This window comes from Gavia stellata, chromosome 2 (genome assembly GCF_030936135.1).
Source record: "Gavia stellata isolate bGavSte3 chromosome 2, bGavSte3.hap2, whole genome shotgun sequence".
NCBI classification, from domain to species: Eukaryota; Metazoa; Chordata; class Aves; order Gaviiformes; family Gaviidae; genus Gavia; species Gavia stellata.
In genome coordinates this window covers 24,647,507-24,666,087 of record NC_082595.1, presented here as the reverse complement: position 1 = coordinate 24,666,087, position 18,581 = coordinate 24,647,507, and the positions used below count along the sequence as shown (strand labels likewise).

Below are 18,581 nucleotides of genomic sequence, written 5' to 3'. Positions count from 1 at the left end.
CTGTTGATATTGCTACTGCTTTCTATCAACCTCAGTCCTTGTGGCAGCTGAGGCATTATGGTCACGTTTTGCTGGAAGGGCAGGTTTCTGAGAGGAAACTTTGAATGAGTGAAGCAAAGTTCTCTTCAGTCTTTCTGCACTGCAGCAGGATATGAGCATGGCCTATGAGAAAGAGCCAAGTGACTCGCCACTGCCGGCTCTGTCCCCCTGGGGGCTGATGGCAACCCTATGTAGGCAGCAAGAACAACAGCAGCCTTGTCATCAATCATGAGAGCAGAGAAGTTCCTTTAGGGAGGCTTGCCTTGGTGGTGCCACAAATGTTTTTGCTGGGTTTTGTGGATCTGTCTGTAGGATCTGTAGATACCAAGCCAGGCTGGAATATGAACAGAGCAACATATGGCACACCACATGATTGGGAGACCACGACTGCACCACCTGAGTTTCTTGTATTTAACTTAAAGAATGGAAAATATGGCCAAGCTGTGCAGTACTCTGTGGCTGGGACTATGTAGTGGTTTAACCCTGGTAGGCAGCTCAGCCCCACACAACTGTTTGCTCACTCCCCCACAGTGGGATGTGGGAGAGAATTGGAAGAGTAGAAGTGAAAACCTGTGGGTTGAGATAAAGCCAGTTTAATAGGTAAAGCAAAAGCTGTGTGCAAAAGTAAAGCAAAATAAGGAATTCATTCATTACTTCCCATCAGCAGGCAGGTGTTCAGCCATCTTCAGGAAAGCAGGGCCCCATCACAGGTAATGATTATTTCGGAAGACAAGTGCCATAACTCCAAATGTCCCCCTTTCCTTCTTCTTCCCCCAGCTTTTATTGCTGAGCATGACATCATATGGCATGGGGTATCCCCTTGGCCCATTGGGGTCAGCTGTCCCAGCTGTGTCCCCTCCCGACTTCTTGTGCACCCCCAGCCTACTCACTGGTGGGGTGGTGTAAGAAGCAGAAAAGGCCTTGATGCTGTGTAAGCACTGCTCAGCAAAGACTAAAACATCCCTGTGTCATCAGCACTGTTTTCATCATAAATCCAAAACATAGCACCATAGAAGCTACTATGAAGGAAATTAACTCTCCCAGCTAAAACCAGTACAGACTATAAAGTAAACTAAACAGGAACAGGAGATGTTCCTGGGCACTGGCACTCAATCATCCATACTCCTGCATGGTTAACAAGATCCCTGGCATGGTTTTGGGCCACTAGACTGCCCTTGCAAACAATTCCAGGCATGGTTTTTAAATTAGCATGGGCAAAGGACCATCTTGGCAGACCACTGGATATTGCCACACCATAGCAGAGGATGAAAATTACAGGGAAGGATGCTGTCAATTTTGTGCCAGGGAAGCATTTTTTGCCTTGTTTAATTTACTAGTTAGACACTTTCTATCTAAAGACCCTTTTGAAAAAGTTGTATTAAGTAGAAAAAAGGAAGGGGGGGAAACCTCTACTCTAAAAGGTCGCTGAAGTGAAGCAAAATGCCTGTTTGATTTTGAAAGGTAAAGAGATCTGATGCCAAGGAAATGAGGAGATCCTGAAATTCGTGGCAGCCAACTGTTCTTGCTAGTCAGCACAGAAAAATAAATTCTTACCAGAGTGAGAGAAGCAGAGCAAATTTTTGTAGTAGTGTGTTAGAGGCTTAAGTAAGGCATCTGCTGACTATACCAGTAGGTGCATGCTTACATATCTGCAGATCCACTGCAGGGAAGGCAAGATTTGCCAGCTGATCCCATGTTGTTCATGCTGGGATTGTTGAAGGCTGTTTTGGTTTCTTCAGTTCTTACGAAAATGCCACTAACAGTGATATTTAAAGATATTCTCAAAAAAAAAAAAGCTGAAATTTCATCCCCACACATGAGCTGAGTTAGGCTTTGTTGGCCCCATCATAGATGCACGTACACTTCTGTGGATGCATGTGCAGTTATGTGGAGAGTGTCAGAAGCCGGAAAAAATCCTCCTTCTGCTTGAGGCAACACATAGACTGCCCCAGCTCTATGCAGATCTGAAATGCAGACTTCCCTCAAAGAGATCAGAAGGAAGCAAAAGGAAAACCAGGAACACACAGTCTGTTTGTTGCGTGTGGGGAAACTTAGGGAAAGATTGTTTCCATGAAGAATGAGCCTCATGTCTTTTTTATTTTTTATTTTTCTAAAGAACAGAAGCAAGCTGCCGTGCTCTATGTTAATCTAGTAAATGCTGAAGTAGCAATGCGACAGTTGAGGGATTCGGCTGATGTACGTGCTGGTTTCAGACAGCGTCAGTGCTCAGCACTGTCTTTCGACCGTACCAAATTACAGTGACAAAACTCAAAGCTACTGCTGACACAAACAAAACAAGAGATCACCAAGCCATGCCCTGTGACCTGAGCATATTTCACACCAGATTTTACTGAATTTACTAATAAAGTTACGTCATCCAATTGAAAAAGGGTACAATCCTGATAAGGGCAAGTTCTTCAAACAATATGATTGGTGTTTCCGTACAGTATACTTGCACTACTTCCCGTTATTGCTATAAATGCAAATTAGTTTAACTGCTGTACTGGGTGGAGCTGACGAGCTGGTAAAGTTTTAGCAATTACACAAGAAAGAAACAGAGGCATAGTCATAAAAAAGAGGAGACCTGCGAGCCCTAATGGTATTGCTTTTCCAATTGTTTTCACTGCTTTTCCAAAGCAGCAGTAGCAGTAACAGCCATTTCCACAAAGAACATGAGTGATCAGGCCTGAGCATTTTCTAATTTGTGCTAAAGTGAAGCACTGAAGCCTACAAGAGTTACCTTTGTGAAAACAGAAAGATGGGGAATGAGGCCTGTTTACACGTTTCCTGACCTGCTTACATGGGCATAATTTACCAGAGTTTTTTGTTGGGTTTCTTTTTTGTCAAATGTGACCAGGAGACTTCCATTAAAACAAGGTCCACTCATACAATTCTGTATGTCTCATTTGGGCACAGTCTGTTTATCTTGACCTCCTAGATTTCACTGTAGCATGATCAGTTAATTGTCTCATGAGCTGTAAGAAAGATCCTTTAAAATGCTTAACAGACTGTTTCCACATTCTCTGGGCACTATACAAAGGCTTCTAGCTTTACATCCATCATGCAAAAGCATGTATGTGCATGGGATGTCATAGATTTTCTTGTGCTGTACTATTTTGTGGTTGGCTACAGCAAAAATGCGTGCCTGCCACTATTATTTACAACTGTAACAGTGAGAAATTACAAAACCCACTCTTCATTAACCTCCAGTAAGGCTGTTCCTGCAGCCAGTGATTGCCATTACATTGATGGAGTGCTAATACAGCTCAATAGCCCCGGCCGGCCTGTCTCGCCCGTGAGTGCGTCACAGCTCCTGCCTCCCACCACTACCCAGCACACGTCCAGCAGAAGCTGCTCAAGTGATTGATGAGAAAAGCAGCTCATAAAGGCAAGCACAGTGCCCAAAGCAACAGCTGTCTATCCCTGTCCCTGCAGTAATTAGATAAATGAACCCCAAACGAAATCCTACAGGCAAGAGTAGAAGGAAGTGATAATATCCCCAGTGTCAGTCTCTGATTGCCTGTGTTGCCTCATTCCAGCCTCTGTTTGTAGTTATTCATGATTGATACAGATTTGACACAGCTTACCTCTCCCACCTTCCATGCTCTTTTCACTGCCAATCCTCCAGACAGACCCCTGCAGGCACAGGAGACATGCAAGTGTCAGTGGCTGGGGCTGGACTCTTGTTTTCTTTTTTTTCCTATAGCACCAGTTCTACTTTGCAGAGCGTGCTGAACCTTTGTCCTTCTCCACAGAGTAAGAACATAACAAAAGGTCCATGATAGGTCACAAACTGAGTTTAGCTGGGAAAAAATCCTGCAATTAGAAAAATTCCTTCTTCAAGAAATAGTTGATGTGTGTACATAGGGATGCACTAGATAAAAAAAGAGAAGGTGAAGGAACATGGTTCAGGCAGCTGAAATTGTAATAGAGCTGATTAAAAGGTCTGTGCTTATTTTTACAGTACAGAAGCACAGTGATATTACAGCAATTCCCCTATATCTCCCCTTGATGCTACTGAATGGTACCCATGAAGGCACTCTTCAGTGCCAATAATTACAATTTAGAGAGAAATTTATGAAAAATGTATATATGAAATTTTTATATATATTCAGAAATTGTATATGCATTTTTTAAAAAATAGTGTATATAATTTAAACACACACACATATATATGTCTAAAATAAATACATATACAAAAATACAAGGAAACCTTGTTGAGGAAATCTAAACAGTGCAGCTCTGATTGTCCTTTCATTTGTGGCATTGCACATCAGGAGTAATATTGTGAAATTCAATGACTGTACAAACTCATTCAAGAACAGAACAAATCTTTGTAGGCAGGAACTGAAATCCAGAGAAGTAAATGGGGGTCCTGTTGGACTGAATAGTTGTCAAATGCAATCTTGTGACCTGACAGGAGAAATCACATTAAAAAATGTTTCCAGCATGAGCAGAATCAAGAGGTGAAGTTATGTCCTAGAAGAGGCACAATAATGATGCAGAGCAAGTGACCTTTTCTTTTATTCTCTCTCTCCACTCTTAAGCTAGGGTAATTCTTGCTGAGTTCAGCCAGATTTGCATGAATATAAAATTAGATCAAAAATAGGCCCAGGTTGTTTGTTTTACCAACAGCGTATGTCTCAAGATATTGCTTTCATGTTTCCCTGTGGATCAGTCAGAGGTGCATCTAAGGCTGGGTGTTGCCAAGACCTGATCGCTGGGTTTCAAATAAGAATTTCTGGCAGACTCAGTGGTCACATTAATCACAAGTGGTATCTCTTAAACCCTTCAATTACAAGAGATTAGTGGGAAACTGTAGCATTGGACTAAAGGAGTAATGACACATAGGAAGTGAAGCTGGAAAACCTGCTTTCTTCTTTTTAAGAAGTTCAATTTACAGTTTATTTAAATATAAATTGCAAGCATAAAGTATTAGAGTTCTTAAACTTCACTGTTCAGTTAGTTTCAAATTAACTACTGTATTTCTGCCTTCCCCAGAGCAGCACCGTGATCTTCAGCCTGTCTGTTCCTTAAATTGAACCGAAGCCTTTTAAGTCCATTAAGTTCCTCTGCTATCCCCATAGCTGTCTGAGTTATATTTGCCTGTCCTCGCCCTGCCTCCCCCATGGCCAGCAGGGACTCTGAGCCTCCCCCTGCTACCCCCAGCTATAAATTGCATGAAGGACTGTGAAACAGCAGAGCAGGAGGCTGTGGTATCCCATCGTTTCTACTGCTGTAGCTTCGTTGATTTACTCTTGTCATAACCACTATTGAGAAATGCTTTGCATGAATCCTTGAGTTTAGGTTACATGCATAATAATGTTTAATAACAGAGCGCCTACCTAACGGCAACTGCCAGTCCTTTGAGCCCAGTAACAACTGAAGGTATCTGTATGCTTGCAGTGAAGTAAGCTGCGACTCAACCCATTTTACAGGTGGGGAGTGTGAAACAGAGATTGCATCACCAGTTCACAATCACACTGCATCTGAGGCACAGCCATTAGGGGGGCTCCTAGCTCCCCAGTCTCAGCCTGATTCCCAGATCACAAGCCTGCCTGTCTCCTCAGAAGGTACATCTAGCTTAGATGTTTTAAAATCTGTTTTGGTCTGCCTAGCTTATTGTGCCACAGTTATGTATGCAGTTCTGAATCCCGATATGTGTTTCTCAGGACTGAAGTTTGCCTGTATCTTGCCTGCTTGTTTGGTTTTTGCTATAGTCGCAGCTCCCATGACATATAGTAGACATGTATTTTGCACAGCCAGGATCTAATTGTCTTCTCAATTAATGTAATTTGAAAGAGCTACACTGGTGTGAAACTCGTCTGAGAGAATACACTAGGGTCTACAAATTACCAGATGAGTTCAAATAATCTATTGCTACTACTTGTGCCCAGTGTCCATCACACTCATGCGCCCATCTTTTTTTTGTTAGCATGTGATTTTTTCCTGAAGACTGTCACACAGATTGTGTGTGCTACTGAATTTGGATCAGGGGCTGTGCTGCCCAGGAAAAGCATTTTTATTATGCTTACAGCAAAAAGAGTAACTTTAGACAGCCTACAATGTAGGCACCTACATCTCAGGTAATCATTTAAGATGCTTGTTGTGGTATAGAGAAAGCACGAAGCACTTGTGGAGTGCAACTCATCTTATCTGGAAGGCAATTCTATAAAAGAGACCATGTGAATTAAGTGCTAGAAGTGCCTGTTTCTCTCTATTGTCTACAAAGGGGTCAGACAGCTGGCTCGGATGGAGGCAGCTCCTGTAAGCTGATCTAAATTGAGGTGAGAGGAATCACCTATGATAATTTGTGCCAAGGTGCACAGACATCTTCATGCCAGCTGCAAATAAACTAGCTTCAGAGTAAGAAGTGGTCCAGCTATCGGGATACCCACATGTGATCAATATGATACTCCTCTTCCCTAACAAACATGAACATGGTCTTTTCCAGCCTAAATGATTCTATGATTCTATGTAGATGTGGTGCTTAGGGACGTGGTTTAGTGGTGAACTTCGTAGTGTTAGGTTAACAGTTGGACTCGATGATCTTATGGGTCTTTTCCAACCTAAGTGATTCTATGATTCTATGATTCTATGAACCTTTAAGTCTCAAAACAAAAATCCCCAATGCACAGGAAATACAAAGGTTCATGGCAATAGCAGTACTTTTCTTGAGAAACGTCTATATTTGCCAGAGTTGAGGAGCCAAATGGTCAGAAAATGTATGCCATTAGACAAGTCCCGGGACTTCTGAGATGAGCTTTTTTTTTATAGTAGTTCGTTCAGTTTATCTGATGCTAGTAAATTTTTAGGATTTCAGTTAAATTGGTCTTTTGCTTCAAGGAAAGAGAAACCTGCTGCTTCTGCTTCTATCACCGTAACTGTTGGAAGTTAGGAGGATTTGCAGTATTACTTCAGTAAGAAGTGACAGGTATTAATCTGATTTTGTGTGAACAGGTTTAAATCAGGACCCAAAACAGTGATTTTATACTGTAATGAAAGTGGCGTCGCTGAAGTTAAAACTGAATGCCCATACAATTTGAGTCCAGAAAGGACTCTTAGACTGCCTGTATATGAAGGGTTGTTAAATTTCATGCACTATCCATTCTCCAAAACCCAAAAAAACTTACCTCCAAGATATTCAGTTATCTCTCCTTTGCACACAAGGATCAAGGATATGGAGAACATGGATTCATAGCAGCCAAAAATACACATAAACTTATAGGGGAATAGTTTTCTAAATCAGAGCAAGTATTTTATTTAAAGTAGTTGAAGAATAGCATTTATTTTGGTTTCTAGCAGATCAGTCTGGTGCTCTTGATATTGACATCTGTTAAAAAGCCAAAGGCATCCAAAGTTGAAAATAGGAAAACAGATCAAGACTGATACTGCTTTTTGTTTTCTTGCTCCTTTAGAATTCATTGTTGTAATCCCTCCCTTCCCTGCTAACTTAACTAGTGCCTCCCTTCTGAGCTGCCAGGAGTCCTAGGGCTGGAATAAACATTCAAACCTTGCCTAGTTCATGTGGACTGACCAAGGGTGTTGGCTGCCTTTGTCCTCAGTAGACATCAGGTCTGCTTAGGGTTGGATTTAGAAGAATGCCTTTGGCAAAATATTGGAAGTGGCTTTTTCCAGTTAGAGGTTAGGTTTCATAAACAGCTCAGCTGAGCAGTTGAGAAGAGAAGCCATTCACACCGAAGCTGTATTTTTCCCCTTTCCCTCAACTAATGGTGTAAAACTGAAATCATGTGCACAGATTTGTGACCATTTCACCATCTACTGACAACTTGTTTTCTCAGGTTAAAATATGTGCAGTCAAATTACCGCTTTGACTCACGGACACGTAGGGAAGACATCACAAGCATACTGAATAATCCCAATTTATCTCTGGTTTCATTCTGTTGTCTTCAAAGGAGTTGTGTCAAAAATGAATTTGCCCAGATTTTACCTCTCAAAGCAGCTGATTTACTTCCATGTGGGATGAGCTTAGGCCAGCATGAAATGACATCTACATACAAAGAGCACCAGTCTCAGTGAGGCCAACAGAAACTGCAGCCTTGTCTAACTTTGAGGGCTACAACCTCCTTTCAGGGTGCATCTGCTATTCCAACAGCAGATGTGCCCCCACCCTGTGCTAAGGTGACCCTTTGTGGCCACTTGCATACTAACCGTGCATGGGTTTGATACCCGGGACATACAGTTAAGGAGCATTAAGATAAAAGTTCTGTCTGGTTGGTGTGAAAGTCAGTCTGCTCTAGGACAAAGTGTGTCCAGGTGTGGCTAGAGGCAAGAGCTGGCAGAGAGGTGATGTTTGCCCTGTAAAGTTCAGCTGGGGAGAACCAAAGCCAGACGGATTGTCATCAGTTTTACTTACATCTAAATTGCTTACTAACTGGGCTAAGGATGCAGTATAACCTCATGAATCCCATGAAGATGTATTTTTGTCTTAGGAATAATGTCGTATTATGTAGCCATTTAATGAGTTGTGAGCTAACATGTTTTAACAAATCTTTTATCACTTATTACATTCCACTCCCTTGATGATAATTTCAAAATCTGGCCATTAAAACAGGGCTCTTTTCACAACTCTTTGATGATGACACAGAACTGAGCACTTCATCTTTTTGCATTTGGATTAGAATCGCAAAGGTGTAAATTACAGGTCTGACTTTTATGTGCTTTTACTGATCAGACTGCTTCGTAGAAACCGCACCAGTTCTGGTAGCTTAGCAGTCTAGATTACCTTTCAGCTTTCTTAATTGGGCCACTGGGGTACAGTTAATTTTCAATTTATATTGAAAGTAAGACAAGGTGATGTAATACCTCATCGTTGTACTTGACTAATATTGACACTAAAACACCATGATGTACCTTGTAATTCTAAATACACAAGTTGCTTGTTGAAGTAGATGGAGATGAGTACTGGCTTTAGTCACTGGGTATTTTAGGCCATATTCTGCCTGTAATAATTCCTGTGTTATCACTGACTTCCACTGAGACACTAGCTACAGCAAGCAAGTATGATTTGGTCAAGTGTATTTAGAAAGTTCATTCAACATACCAGTCTAGAGCATCCAACAGACTAATCAAATGCAGCCATCTTTTTGTGTGTTTGCTGACAGGTCAAAGTCATGGTGCGCATTGCTTCCACGCTTGCCAGAGACACGTCTGAGTCCAGCTCTTTCTTAAAAGTTGACCCCCGTAAGAAGCAAATCACGCTGTATGACCCGTTGGCCTGTGGAGGTCAGAATGCTTTCCAGAAAAGGGGCAACCAGGTTCCACCCAAGATGTTTGCTTTCGATGCAGTTTTCCCCCAAGATGCATCACAGGTAGGCAACGTATGATCAGAATAGTTATATAAACAATAGCATGCACCAGAGCCAAATTAGTTTCTGCTGCAACAGTAGTACTTTCAATAGAGTTAGACCAGGGCTGAATTTGGTCTGCCAATGTCAACAATAATGAAATCAGTTTATTAAATTGTATCTTGATAATTGTGTGCTTTCTTTATACTTTACTGTAAATAATCGCTCCTAAAATTACACATGCAATAAATGTGCTAAATGATTCCCAGTAGACAATCCTCAATATCAACAAGTTATTGTCTTTTATAAAATCTTATTATTTGGTGTATACAGAGATCTGATTGGAACTGCAGTTCTCTAATGCTGTCCTCTATTCATTAAGAAGTCAAGGATTATTTGTACAGTGTTCTATTGTACAGTTTACAATAGGAGGATAGGGATTTTAGTCCACAAATCTTTATTCATATGTATATATTCAGAGTTCTTATTTTTATTAGACTTCTTTGGTTTGATGAACTATGTTACCCCAATATCATGAGGAGGACAGAAGAAGAGTAAAGTAACATTGCAAAATATAATTAGAAGACAGTACTGTAAGGCTGCTTCTAAGAGAGCTAGGATGCAGGGCCAGCTAAAGCACTGTTGTATGGTCATATCATTAGGTCAATCCCTGACCTAGTCCTGGTCCAGGCAGCTAGCACCTCCCAGACTAATGCCTGGATGCATTTCATCTAGAAATACCCATGAACTAGGTGAATTTACATGATTTATTATCAAATGCGAAGTGCTTCACATAAAAGCCTAAACTACAAATTATGATTTAGTTTAGCAGTTGCTGCAGAAGCATTGTAGACCATTCAGCCTGCTTGAACCTTAAATCCGAGAATGCCCAGGGTAAATTTGTGTGTTGTACTTCTTAAAATACTGCTACAGGCTTCAGGATGGAACCTACTGCTGCTAAAAGCTAAGACGACTTATAATAACGTAGAGAAAAATTAAGAAATGTCACCTAGTTAATACCAAAGAGGCTGTTTGTTCCCCTTACATTCCTTACCCACCTGCTAGTGGAATCAAACTAAGTCCATAATTGAGCAAATAATAGAGCCTGTAAAAAATCCCGAGCATTTGATTGTTTTTAATCAAAAATGTGTTTTTAAAGTCTCCTAAATAGGCAGTTCTAACAAACCAACCACATCCCCTTACAGTATGTGTATTTTGTTTAACTCCACAAAAGATGTTGATGCTTCAGCAAATGAAACTTACTTGACACAGAGCAAAAGTCCTGCTTCGTGTGCTTACACAAGTAATGTCATTCCCATCAACAGCATAGGTCACATGAATGAGACAAGCAGGATTAGACTTTTTGATGCTTCAACATGCTATCTGGAGCACTGATGACATTATGATCATTTTCCAGTGAAAACACTCTATTGATTTTCCTTATTATTCTTAATGGTTTTCTTTTCTTTCTTTTTTTTCTTCTTTTTTCCTTTTTTTTTTAAAAATACCTGTGACAGGCTGAAGTATGTGCTGGGACTGTGGCTGAGGTGATCCAGTCTGTGGTCAATGGGGCAGATGGCTGCGTGTTCTGCTTTGGTCATGCCAAGCTTGGTTGGTATTGTTAAATTTCCCTACTCAAGCAGCAAAGTGAATATTTTTAACCCAAGATTGGTAGTACATTAGATTAGGGAAAACAAACTTTCATTGGTCTCTGCATAGTAATTGTATTTGAAAGTGGTACACTGTGTATGACCTTGTACTATACATTCACCTCTCGCTTACACATATATTCACTTTGTATATTGTCTAAATGTTGGACAGCATGCTCTTTGAGACAAAAGTTATCTTTCAGTTGTTGCTTCATTCTGTCCCCTGAGTACTATAGCAATTTTTAGCACTGTCTTCAGTTGTTAATGAATGATCCAACAGTGAATTGTTAATGAATGATCCAACAGTGATCTACAGTTTTACAAATGTGTTTGTTATTGGAGACTGTTTGCCAAAACACCACTTTTATCAAGCTGTGTAGAGGCTGTGAGTATCCACTCAAGTACTTGATGTTTGTGATGGCACTATTCAAGTGCTGTAACTGGGCACTCAAATAGTTTGATTTATATTCTATTCCCTGATTATACAATTCACTCATTACTAACCTCTTGCTATTCTGTCTCCAAAAACTCCTATTCTAGTGGTTAACTGAATGTTGCCAATGGATCAAAACTCGCTCTTTGCAAATACATCAACAGCATTTCAGGTATTCATGGAAAGACAATAAAAAGAAGAATCATCATCATTAACACACTATTCTTTTGAAATTTCAAGAGTAATCATATATTTTGTTTATGCTTATCTAATAGTATTTTGAAAACACTTTCTCTTTAATGAAGAGGGTTGTATTGTATGTGTGTAATGATCTCCATTCTTTACTGTCTCAAAGAAACACAGATATATTCAGACAACTTAAAAGGATAATTCAGTTTTTCAAGTGATAAAAAAGATCAAGCTGTATCAGGACATGATTATCCCAAATTATAGGCAACAAAAAGTGGAGCGTACTGAATGCTGCAATGCCACCAGCTCTGGTACAATGAATGGAGCAGGGCCACTGGTCCAGCTAACCACAAGGCCCCTCTGGGCCAGGCAGGAGTAACACTAGGATGAGCACTTTGATATTTAACCCCCTGTGACCTGTCAAATATGAAATGGCAAATGAGATGGAAAAGAAAGCCACTAGATAATGGTGTCTCACAAGTGCTACATATCCTTCATAGAGGTGGCCTAGCTAGGGCTTTCCTGAAGCATAAGTTGAGTCTCTGCAGTTCCTTTGTTAACGGCACCACCACCATTCCACCAATTGTGGACATACCCAGACCCTGCCACAGACACATGCATAGAAATATTTTCTTCGCTGATCTTTTTCCACATAGATTCAACATAAGAAATGAAACAAGGTAAAGAAACCACAAGTACTTGCCTGGAAGGATGTATAACTTACCATTTGGCTTATAAATTTAGGAGCTTTAGAAAGCTTGTCTAAGAGCATTACATGTAGTGACACCTAAAGCAGTATAAGATAGTATAGTGTCTGTTCTTAATCAACAAACTTTTACAGCAGAGACAAACCAGAGCTATAACCGCAGAGTCAAATAACAGCAAAGCAGGGGAAGGTTTTGACCCAGGTAAAATAATTCTTGCTGTGGACCCACTTATGCACCAAATGACCACAGGTACCTGTTTGGGTTTTTTTCTGTATGAGGTCACATCTTCATGATCCTGGGACCAGGTTTATGTCGATCCCAACCACAGTATATGAACCATAATATAGTGCTTTGAAGTAAAATGGTATTCAAAGAATACCACACTCACAGTATCTAAAGTAGGGATTTTGAGAGACCATGGCACTCCTGCAGTGCTCAATTCCCCCCACTATTCACCCACATTAGAGGCTGCAATGTTGTGTGGTAGGGACCTGCAGCACCCTGCCTGGGGAATGGGGGATGTCAGGGGAATGCATGAGGTAATGATATTTGAAAGCAGCTCAAGATTTCATCTGTTGGTTTTAAATGTTCTCCATTTTCCATGTACTATTTGTCTGCCTGCCTATCTTTCTCCCTTGCTGACTGTCCTTATTGTAGCAAAGAAGTTGTTTTCATGAGGCTGTGCAGGATAATCTCTCTTGGCAGAAGGCTGTAAAGGTTCTGGGAGTGATGTTGTTATCTTTTCTCCATCCCACCATTCCTGACAGGGAAGTCATACACCATGATTGGGAAGGATGATTCCATGCAAAACCTCGGCATAATCCCTTGTGCCATCTCTTGGCTCTTCAAGTTGATTAATGAACGCAAAGAGAAGACAGGAGCCCGCTTCTCAGTCCGCATTTCTGCAGTGGAAGTATGGGGGAAGGAGGAAAACCTGAGAGACTTGTTGTCGGAAGTGGCTACAGGCAGCCTGCAAGATGGCCAGTCCCCAGGTGTCTACCTTTGTGAAGACCCCATTTGTGGCATGCAGGTGAATCCAAGGTTCATTTTATACCGAAACAAGCAATCTGACTTTTTTTTTTTTTTAGCTATTGAGATGGTTCAAATTCAAGAACTACCCAGAGCATAAAGTTTATAGAGTCAAAAGTGTTTACTTTAACACATACAAGAACTTTATGACCTGCAGCTGCAGGGCCATCTGCTCTCCTGGCCTAAATATTTGTACCTCTGGTATAACTGATGTTGAGCAGGGGCTTGTGTTTGCAATAGAATGTGAAAACATTCAGTGCAAACAAAAGTTCACCTCATTCTTAAAAAAAAAATAAAAAGAAAGTGTGATTTCTCTTTTGTAAAACAACAAGCTAAAATATTTACAGTACTGCACAAATAGCTGGAGGCCATTAATATGGCTGTTTATCTCTTTATAAACGACGTTATTTATAGCCCTTGAATTACCAATGTTGTAGGAAGCATTAATCGCTACTTATTAATTGCTGCCAAGAAATAAATTCCTGAGCTGGGCAAGCCAAGAATAACTCAAACTCTTCTCAGGTTTGGAGGTTTAGCAGGAATGAGTATCTGGCTTATGTATTTCCTGGGTAACCACTAGAAAGTCGCAGCAGCCCTACCTTTTTTTCCTCTCTTGGTTTGAGGGGAAAAAAGGCCTATTCTTTCATTTTGCTGTCTGTGAGGGAGAAAATCTGATTTTTGTACGAGTAGATGAAGAGGGAGCAAACCAGCATGATGGAGCTTGAATACGTTCTTTCAACCTTAAAGGCAAAGGCTGCTTCCATCCAGAACCTGCAGAGCACTGCCTATCCAAGGATGGGGAAGGGAAGGAGCAGGGAACAGACTTACAGGGTCACGTACCCTATTTCCAACTCCAACCATCTAGAAATCGTAATTCACATCCACAAAAGTCATGAATCATGAGATTTTAAACAGCAAGTTACAAATTTTGTGTTTTATCTCTTTCTGGTTTAAGCATTTTGGACATACTTGGGTCATATTTTCCATTCTTTTCCATTCTACTCAAGGACTACAAAATTGCATCTTGATTTTAAATAACAGTTAGGGTTCTCATTCTCACTTGACTCCTAGATTTAGTGCTTTATGAAACACTTACAGTATCACAAGAGATGTCACCCTCTGGTATCCAGTAATGGGTGCAGTCTAGTGAATGTAAGATGGGAGACTTGAGTCTTCACAGTTCCCATTGGGATGATAGATGGACCAGTAAAGATCTGAATTACTATATGTATGTTACATATGTTACATAACTGTGTAAGAACTAGCCTCTCCTTAGAGCTTAATTCTTTATTAAGGTATTTAAGCACAATAGCAATAATAATAAATATCCCATTATTGTTGCTTATTTTCATATAGATACAGACAGTACAGCCATATACAAAATGAATTATTTTAGGTCAGTGGAGAAGAGGTAGCTCCATGAGACATCTGTGTATCTCTGCACTGTACAATGCTGAATTAAATTACAAGAAAAAAAGCCTTTTTATGTGTGTTTACAAGACATAGAGACATTCTGGAGTCATATGTCCTACACCTGAATTCCCAAAATCCTCAGATGAAGGGAGGATATTATACTATAGCCATACAGATATGCAAAATCAGCAGTGTGTATAGCAAATGAATAATCACCATATGTCATACTGTCTGTCATTGGGTCTTTCCAAGTATGCACATTTTCTTGTTGCTTACATTAGTGAGATCAGCCCACAGACTGGCCTGCCTTCTGCTTGCCTTGTTAACTCCTTCCTGTACCCCTCCCTCTTTCTAGAGAGAGCTTAGCCTTCAGCCGTGTGACCCCATCCCATGCAGAGCCTTGGCTTTATCCCTTCTCAGGCTGATTAATGGACATGAAGAGAAGACAGGAGCACTGTCTTCTTTAGGAGAACTTCTAGCTGTATTACATAGCAGGGGAACAAACCCTGAGAACGGGAGGTTGTTGCTGTTTTTACACCAGACAAAACAAGCCTATCCTGTGGGCTGTGGGCCAGCTCTGCATACTGCCAAAACAAATGCCATCAGATTGCAGTCACATGTCCCTTCCACAGACAAACTAATCTTAGGTGACATGAAACATGCATGCATTCCTAACGTTATGGGAGGTTAATAATATCTGCCCTCCTATGCTGTCTATCACTTTGGAGAGATAAGAACAGACTGGTGACTGCCATTGAGGTCCAGCAAATGGGAATGTATGTACATTACCTGCGTTGTTCCATTTAATTGCCCTGACTCATGAGCAGGTGCATAAGGTTGTGGTATGATGGGGCAAGAAAATGGCTTCTCTTCTGTGCTGCTCCCCACATGCTATGGGGCTGAACACAAGCTTCAGTCCTGTTATTTCCCAGATTTATCTGTTGACTGCTCCCTTCTAATGCTTTCTGAAAGGTAACACGTAGTCCTGTCCCTGCCAGTTTCCACCAACTGTTGAGTTTGGGATTGACGTGTCTTCTACAATTTTTTTTTTCATTTCTAACCATCAGAAGGGCACAGAGATTGCCAGGCCCAGCAATGCAGGGAAAAAGAAGGCAGTAAAAATAATAAAAATAATGAATCATTAATAGGCATAAATAGCTTAAAATTCTGGGAAAGTGAAGGAACAAATGGGTGCATCTGTCCAGCCCATAGGATGGTTTCCAGTTGCTGGGTTTTATGCATAACAACTGCCACCAGAGGTACCCCAAGTGAGAACCCTCAAAAGCCTGGATTCAATCGTGGGGCTCCTGGAGGGCATTGTATTGCCACTGCTGGTGTCAGAAGGGTCTCATTCCATTGGGCATCTCCTCCTTTTCAGTCCCATCAGAAGCCAGGGTATCCACAGTGTGTGTTGACTGCTGGAAGTTGTCTGGTAGCGTTGACTTGTGTGGGAGTTTCTAGGTAATTTCTCCCTTGTGTTAACTGCAGCTTCAGAATCAGAGCGAGCTCCGCGCCCCTACGGCGGAGAAGGCTGCCTTCTTCCTTGATGCTGCCATCGCCTCACGTCGCAGCAGCCAGCGGGACTGCGACGAGGAGGATCACCGCAACTCCCACATGCTCTTCACTCTGCACATCTACCAGTACCGCATGGAGAAGAGCGGCAAAGGCGGAAGTAAGCTGTCCCTTTGCTCCCTTCTGTCTCCTCCAAGCCTGCCTGGAAACTGGCTTTAAACAGGCCTTTAAACAATATTCTTTAGTGGTGAAAATTAGCAGAGTTCTCCATTCAGCATAGGGTGGGGCCATTCATACCAGCAGACTGTCCACCTGCCTGGTAAAGACCCACCGAAGGCCGTCAAAGGCCACTAGGGATTATTACCATCACTTGTCAATTCAGTTGCCATTGTGGAGATACTAACAGTTAGTCCTCAGCACTTTGTGGGCCTCTGTATCTAAAAAATCAAAAATGCTTTTCAGATTGGCTTTTAGTACTATCTTTACTGATAGTGTTGAGGACATGGATTAAAATATTGTGGCAAGGGGAATTCCCTGCTACCCTTAGGTTAGCTATTCCCCTTTGGCACCTAAATAGGGCATCGTGTGGGTAAGATGATGTTGCCAATGCATAAATTGTAGCTTTTCTTGGAGAGACACAATATTGTAGTTACTGGCCCAACTATATGTGCACAAAGCACTCTCATGGTTCTTTGTAAAGGCTCTGGGTTGTGGGTTTGCTCCCTGTCTTTTCCATAGATGCTTTCACTTGCTTGTGTCTTTACTTCCATCTCCCATTTGTATATGACGAAAAGATGCTTCCATTGTCTGCCACATCTGCTTATACGTTTCTGTAATTTTCAAAGGTTTCATTTGACTTGCACCATTCATATTTTTTTATTATATTTATCTTCTGTTTCAAGTCTCCCAAATTGTTTATAACTGGAGAAGTACAGAGAGGTTTTTTTTAGTAAGTTCCAGTGATAAAAGATTTGTATAATATAAGGAGCACCCCCACCTAAAAAGAACACGTTCACATTAAAATTCTTTTTTTTTTAAACAGCCATTTTTTACAGGAGAAAAATGTTTGTTTGAAAGACACCAGAGACGTCTGCTTCTTTAAATTTGTTGGCTTAAGCAATTCTGCAGAAATAGCATATGTTTCAGCTCCTGGCTCTGCATGGGTTATTTGTAATAAGGAATAGATTGCAAGATATGATGTGTAGTGCGTGAACACCACTGCAGTATTAATGTCTAATGTTTGAAGGCAGAAAATTTACACTGACAGAGAGAAAACCAGAAAGTTGCTCTAAATGGAAATGCAGTTTGCATGTGTTTAAGTAATAACCCCTGTGGAATTGGCAGGCAGAAATCTCAATTAACTAAAGGTTTATTAATTAACCACCCTGCGGTGGAAAGGAAGACTGTGAATGCTCAAATGGACTGGTTCATAGGAATAAAGATGGCAATTTTGAGGGAATTATTATTACAATTATTTAATGCTCCATGCTTTTTACTGCATGCAAGTACATGTACACACAGTCCTTTTCTACTATTTTCAAATGCAACTAATAAAAGGGAAAAAAAAAAAATTCCTGAGACTATAATGACTAATTTAAAAAAAGAAGACATGATCCTATTGGATTATAATATGGCATGCTTTGCCCACTGCCTTTGGTTATATCATTATCTTGTGGCTGTACCACCTCCTGTCTCCAAGTTTCCATATCTGAGTGGCCTCACAAGCCAGGCAGGGTCAGATCTCGCTGATAATTGAATGAGGGGGGAATTCCAGCTGCTCAGAAAAGGCGCCTAGTGATTATCACTGTCTCCTGTTGTAATGAAGGACTTTTCAGAAAACAACGTGAAGATAGTAGAGATATATAGATTCCAGTAACAGGATTTAAAAAGAATAAAAAGAAGAAGAAAAAAAAAAGAAACCCAGCTTCTAAAGGGTAAGAGATTAAAGGGCTGGCTAACATGATTTTGGTAAAAAATGACTGTTAGAATAATGCATTGGTACTGTACTTACCTTCTTGTTAGATTCATTACCAGGAATGTCATGAAGCAGGCTTAGCACCATTGAAATAAATGGCATTGTGGCAGAACTGGCACAGTCATTTTTCAGCTGTCAACTCTGCAAATCTCTATGTTCATAGACAAAAACAAGTGTTTAGGATGTTCCATTCTTTTCTCTGTAGTTGCCAGACACATTAGTGGAGAACTTACCTAAGAAGTAACTTCATTTTCAGATCAAGCAAGTGGATTTCCTCAGCCTGTGTAATAGGGATATGTGTGGAAACAAGATGACTGAGATTTTGAA

At 40.8% G+C, this 18,581-nt stretch overlaps 1 protein-coding gene across 1 annotated transcript in view; it reads left to right on the top strand.

The window, feature by feature from the left end:
• KIF26B (kinesin family member 26B) overlaps positions 1 to 18,581 on the top strand; it is a 300,351-nt gene that overhangs the window by 224,073 nt on the left and 57,697 nt on the right. Inside the window, exons 6-9 of the mRNA XM_059834163.1 lie at positions 9,165 to 9,371; positions 10,865 to 10,958; positions 13,093 to 13,355; positions 16,256 to 16,439. Of these exons, the coding sequence (XP_059690146.1) occupies positions 9,165 to 9,371; positions 10,865 to 10,958; positions 13,093 to 13,355; positions 16,256 to 16,439 (748 nt within the window). The remainder of the gene's footprint in view (positions 1 to 9,164; positions 9,372 to 10,864; positions 10,959 to 13,092; positions 13,356 to 16,255; positions 16,440 to 18,581) is intronic.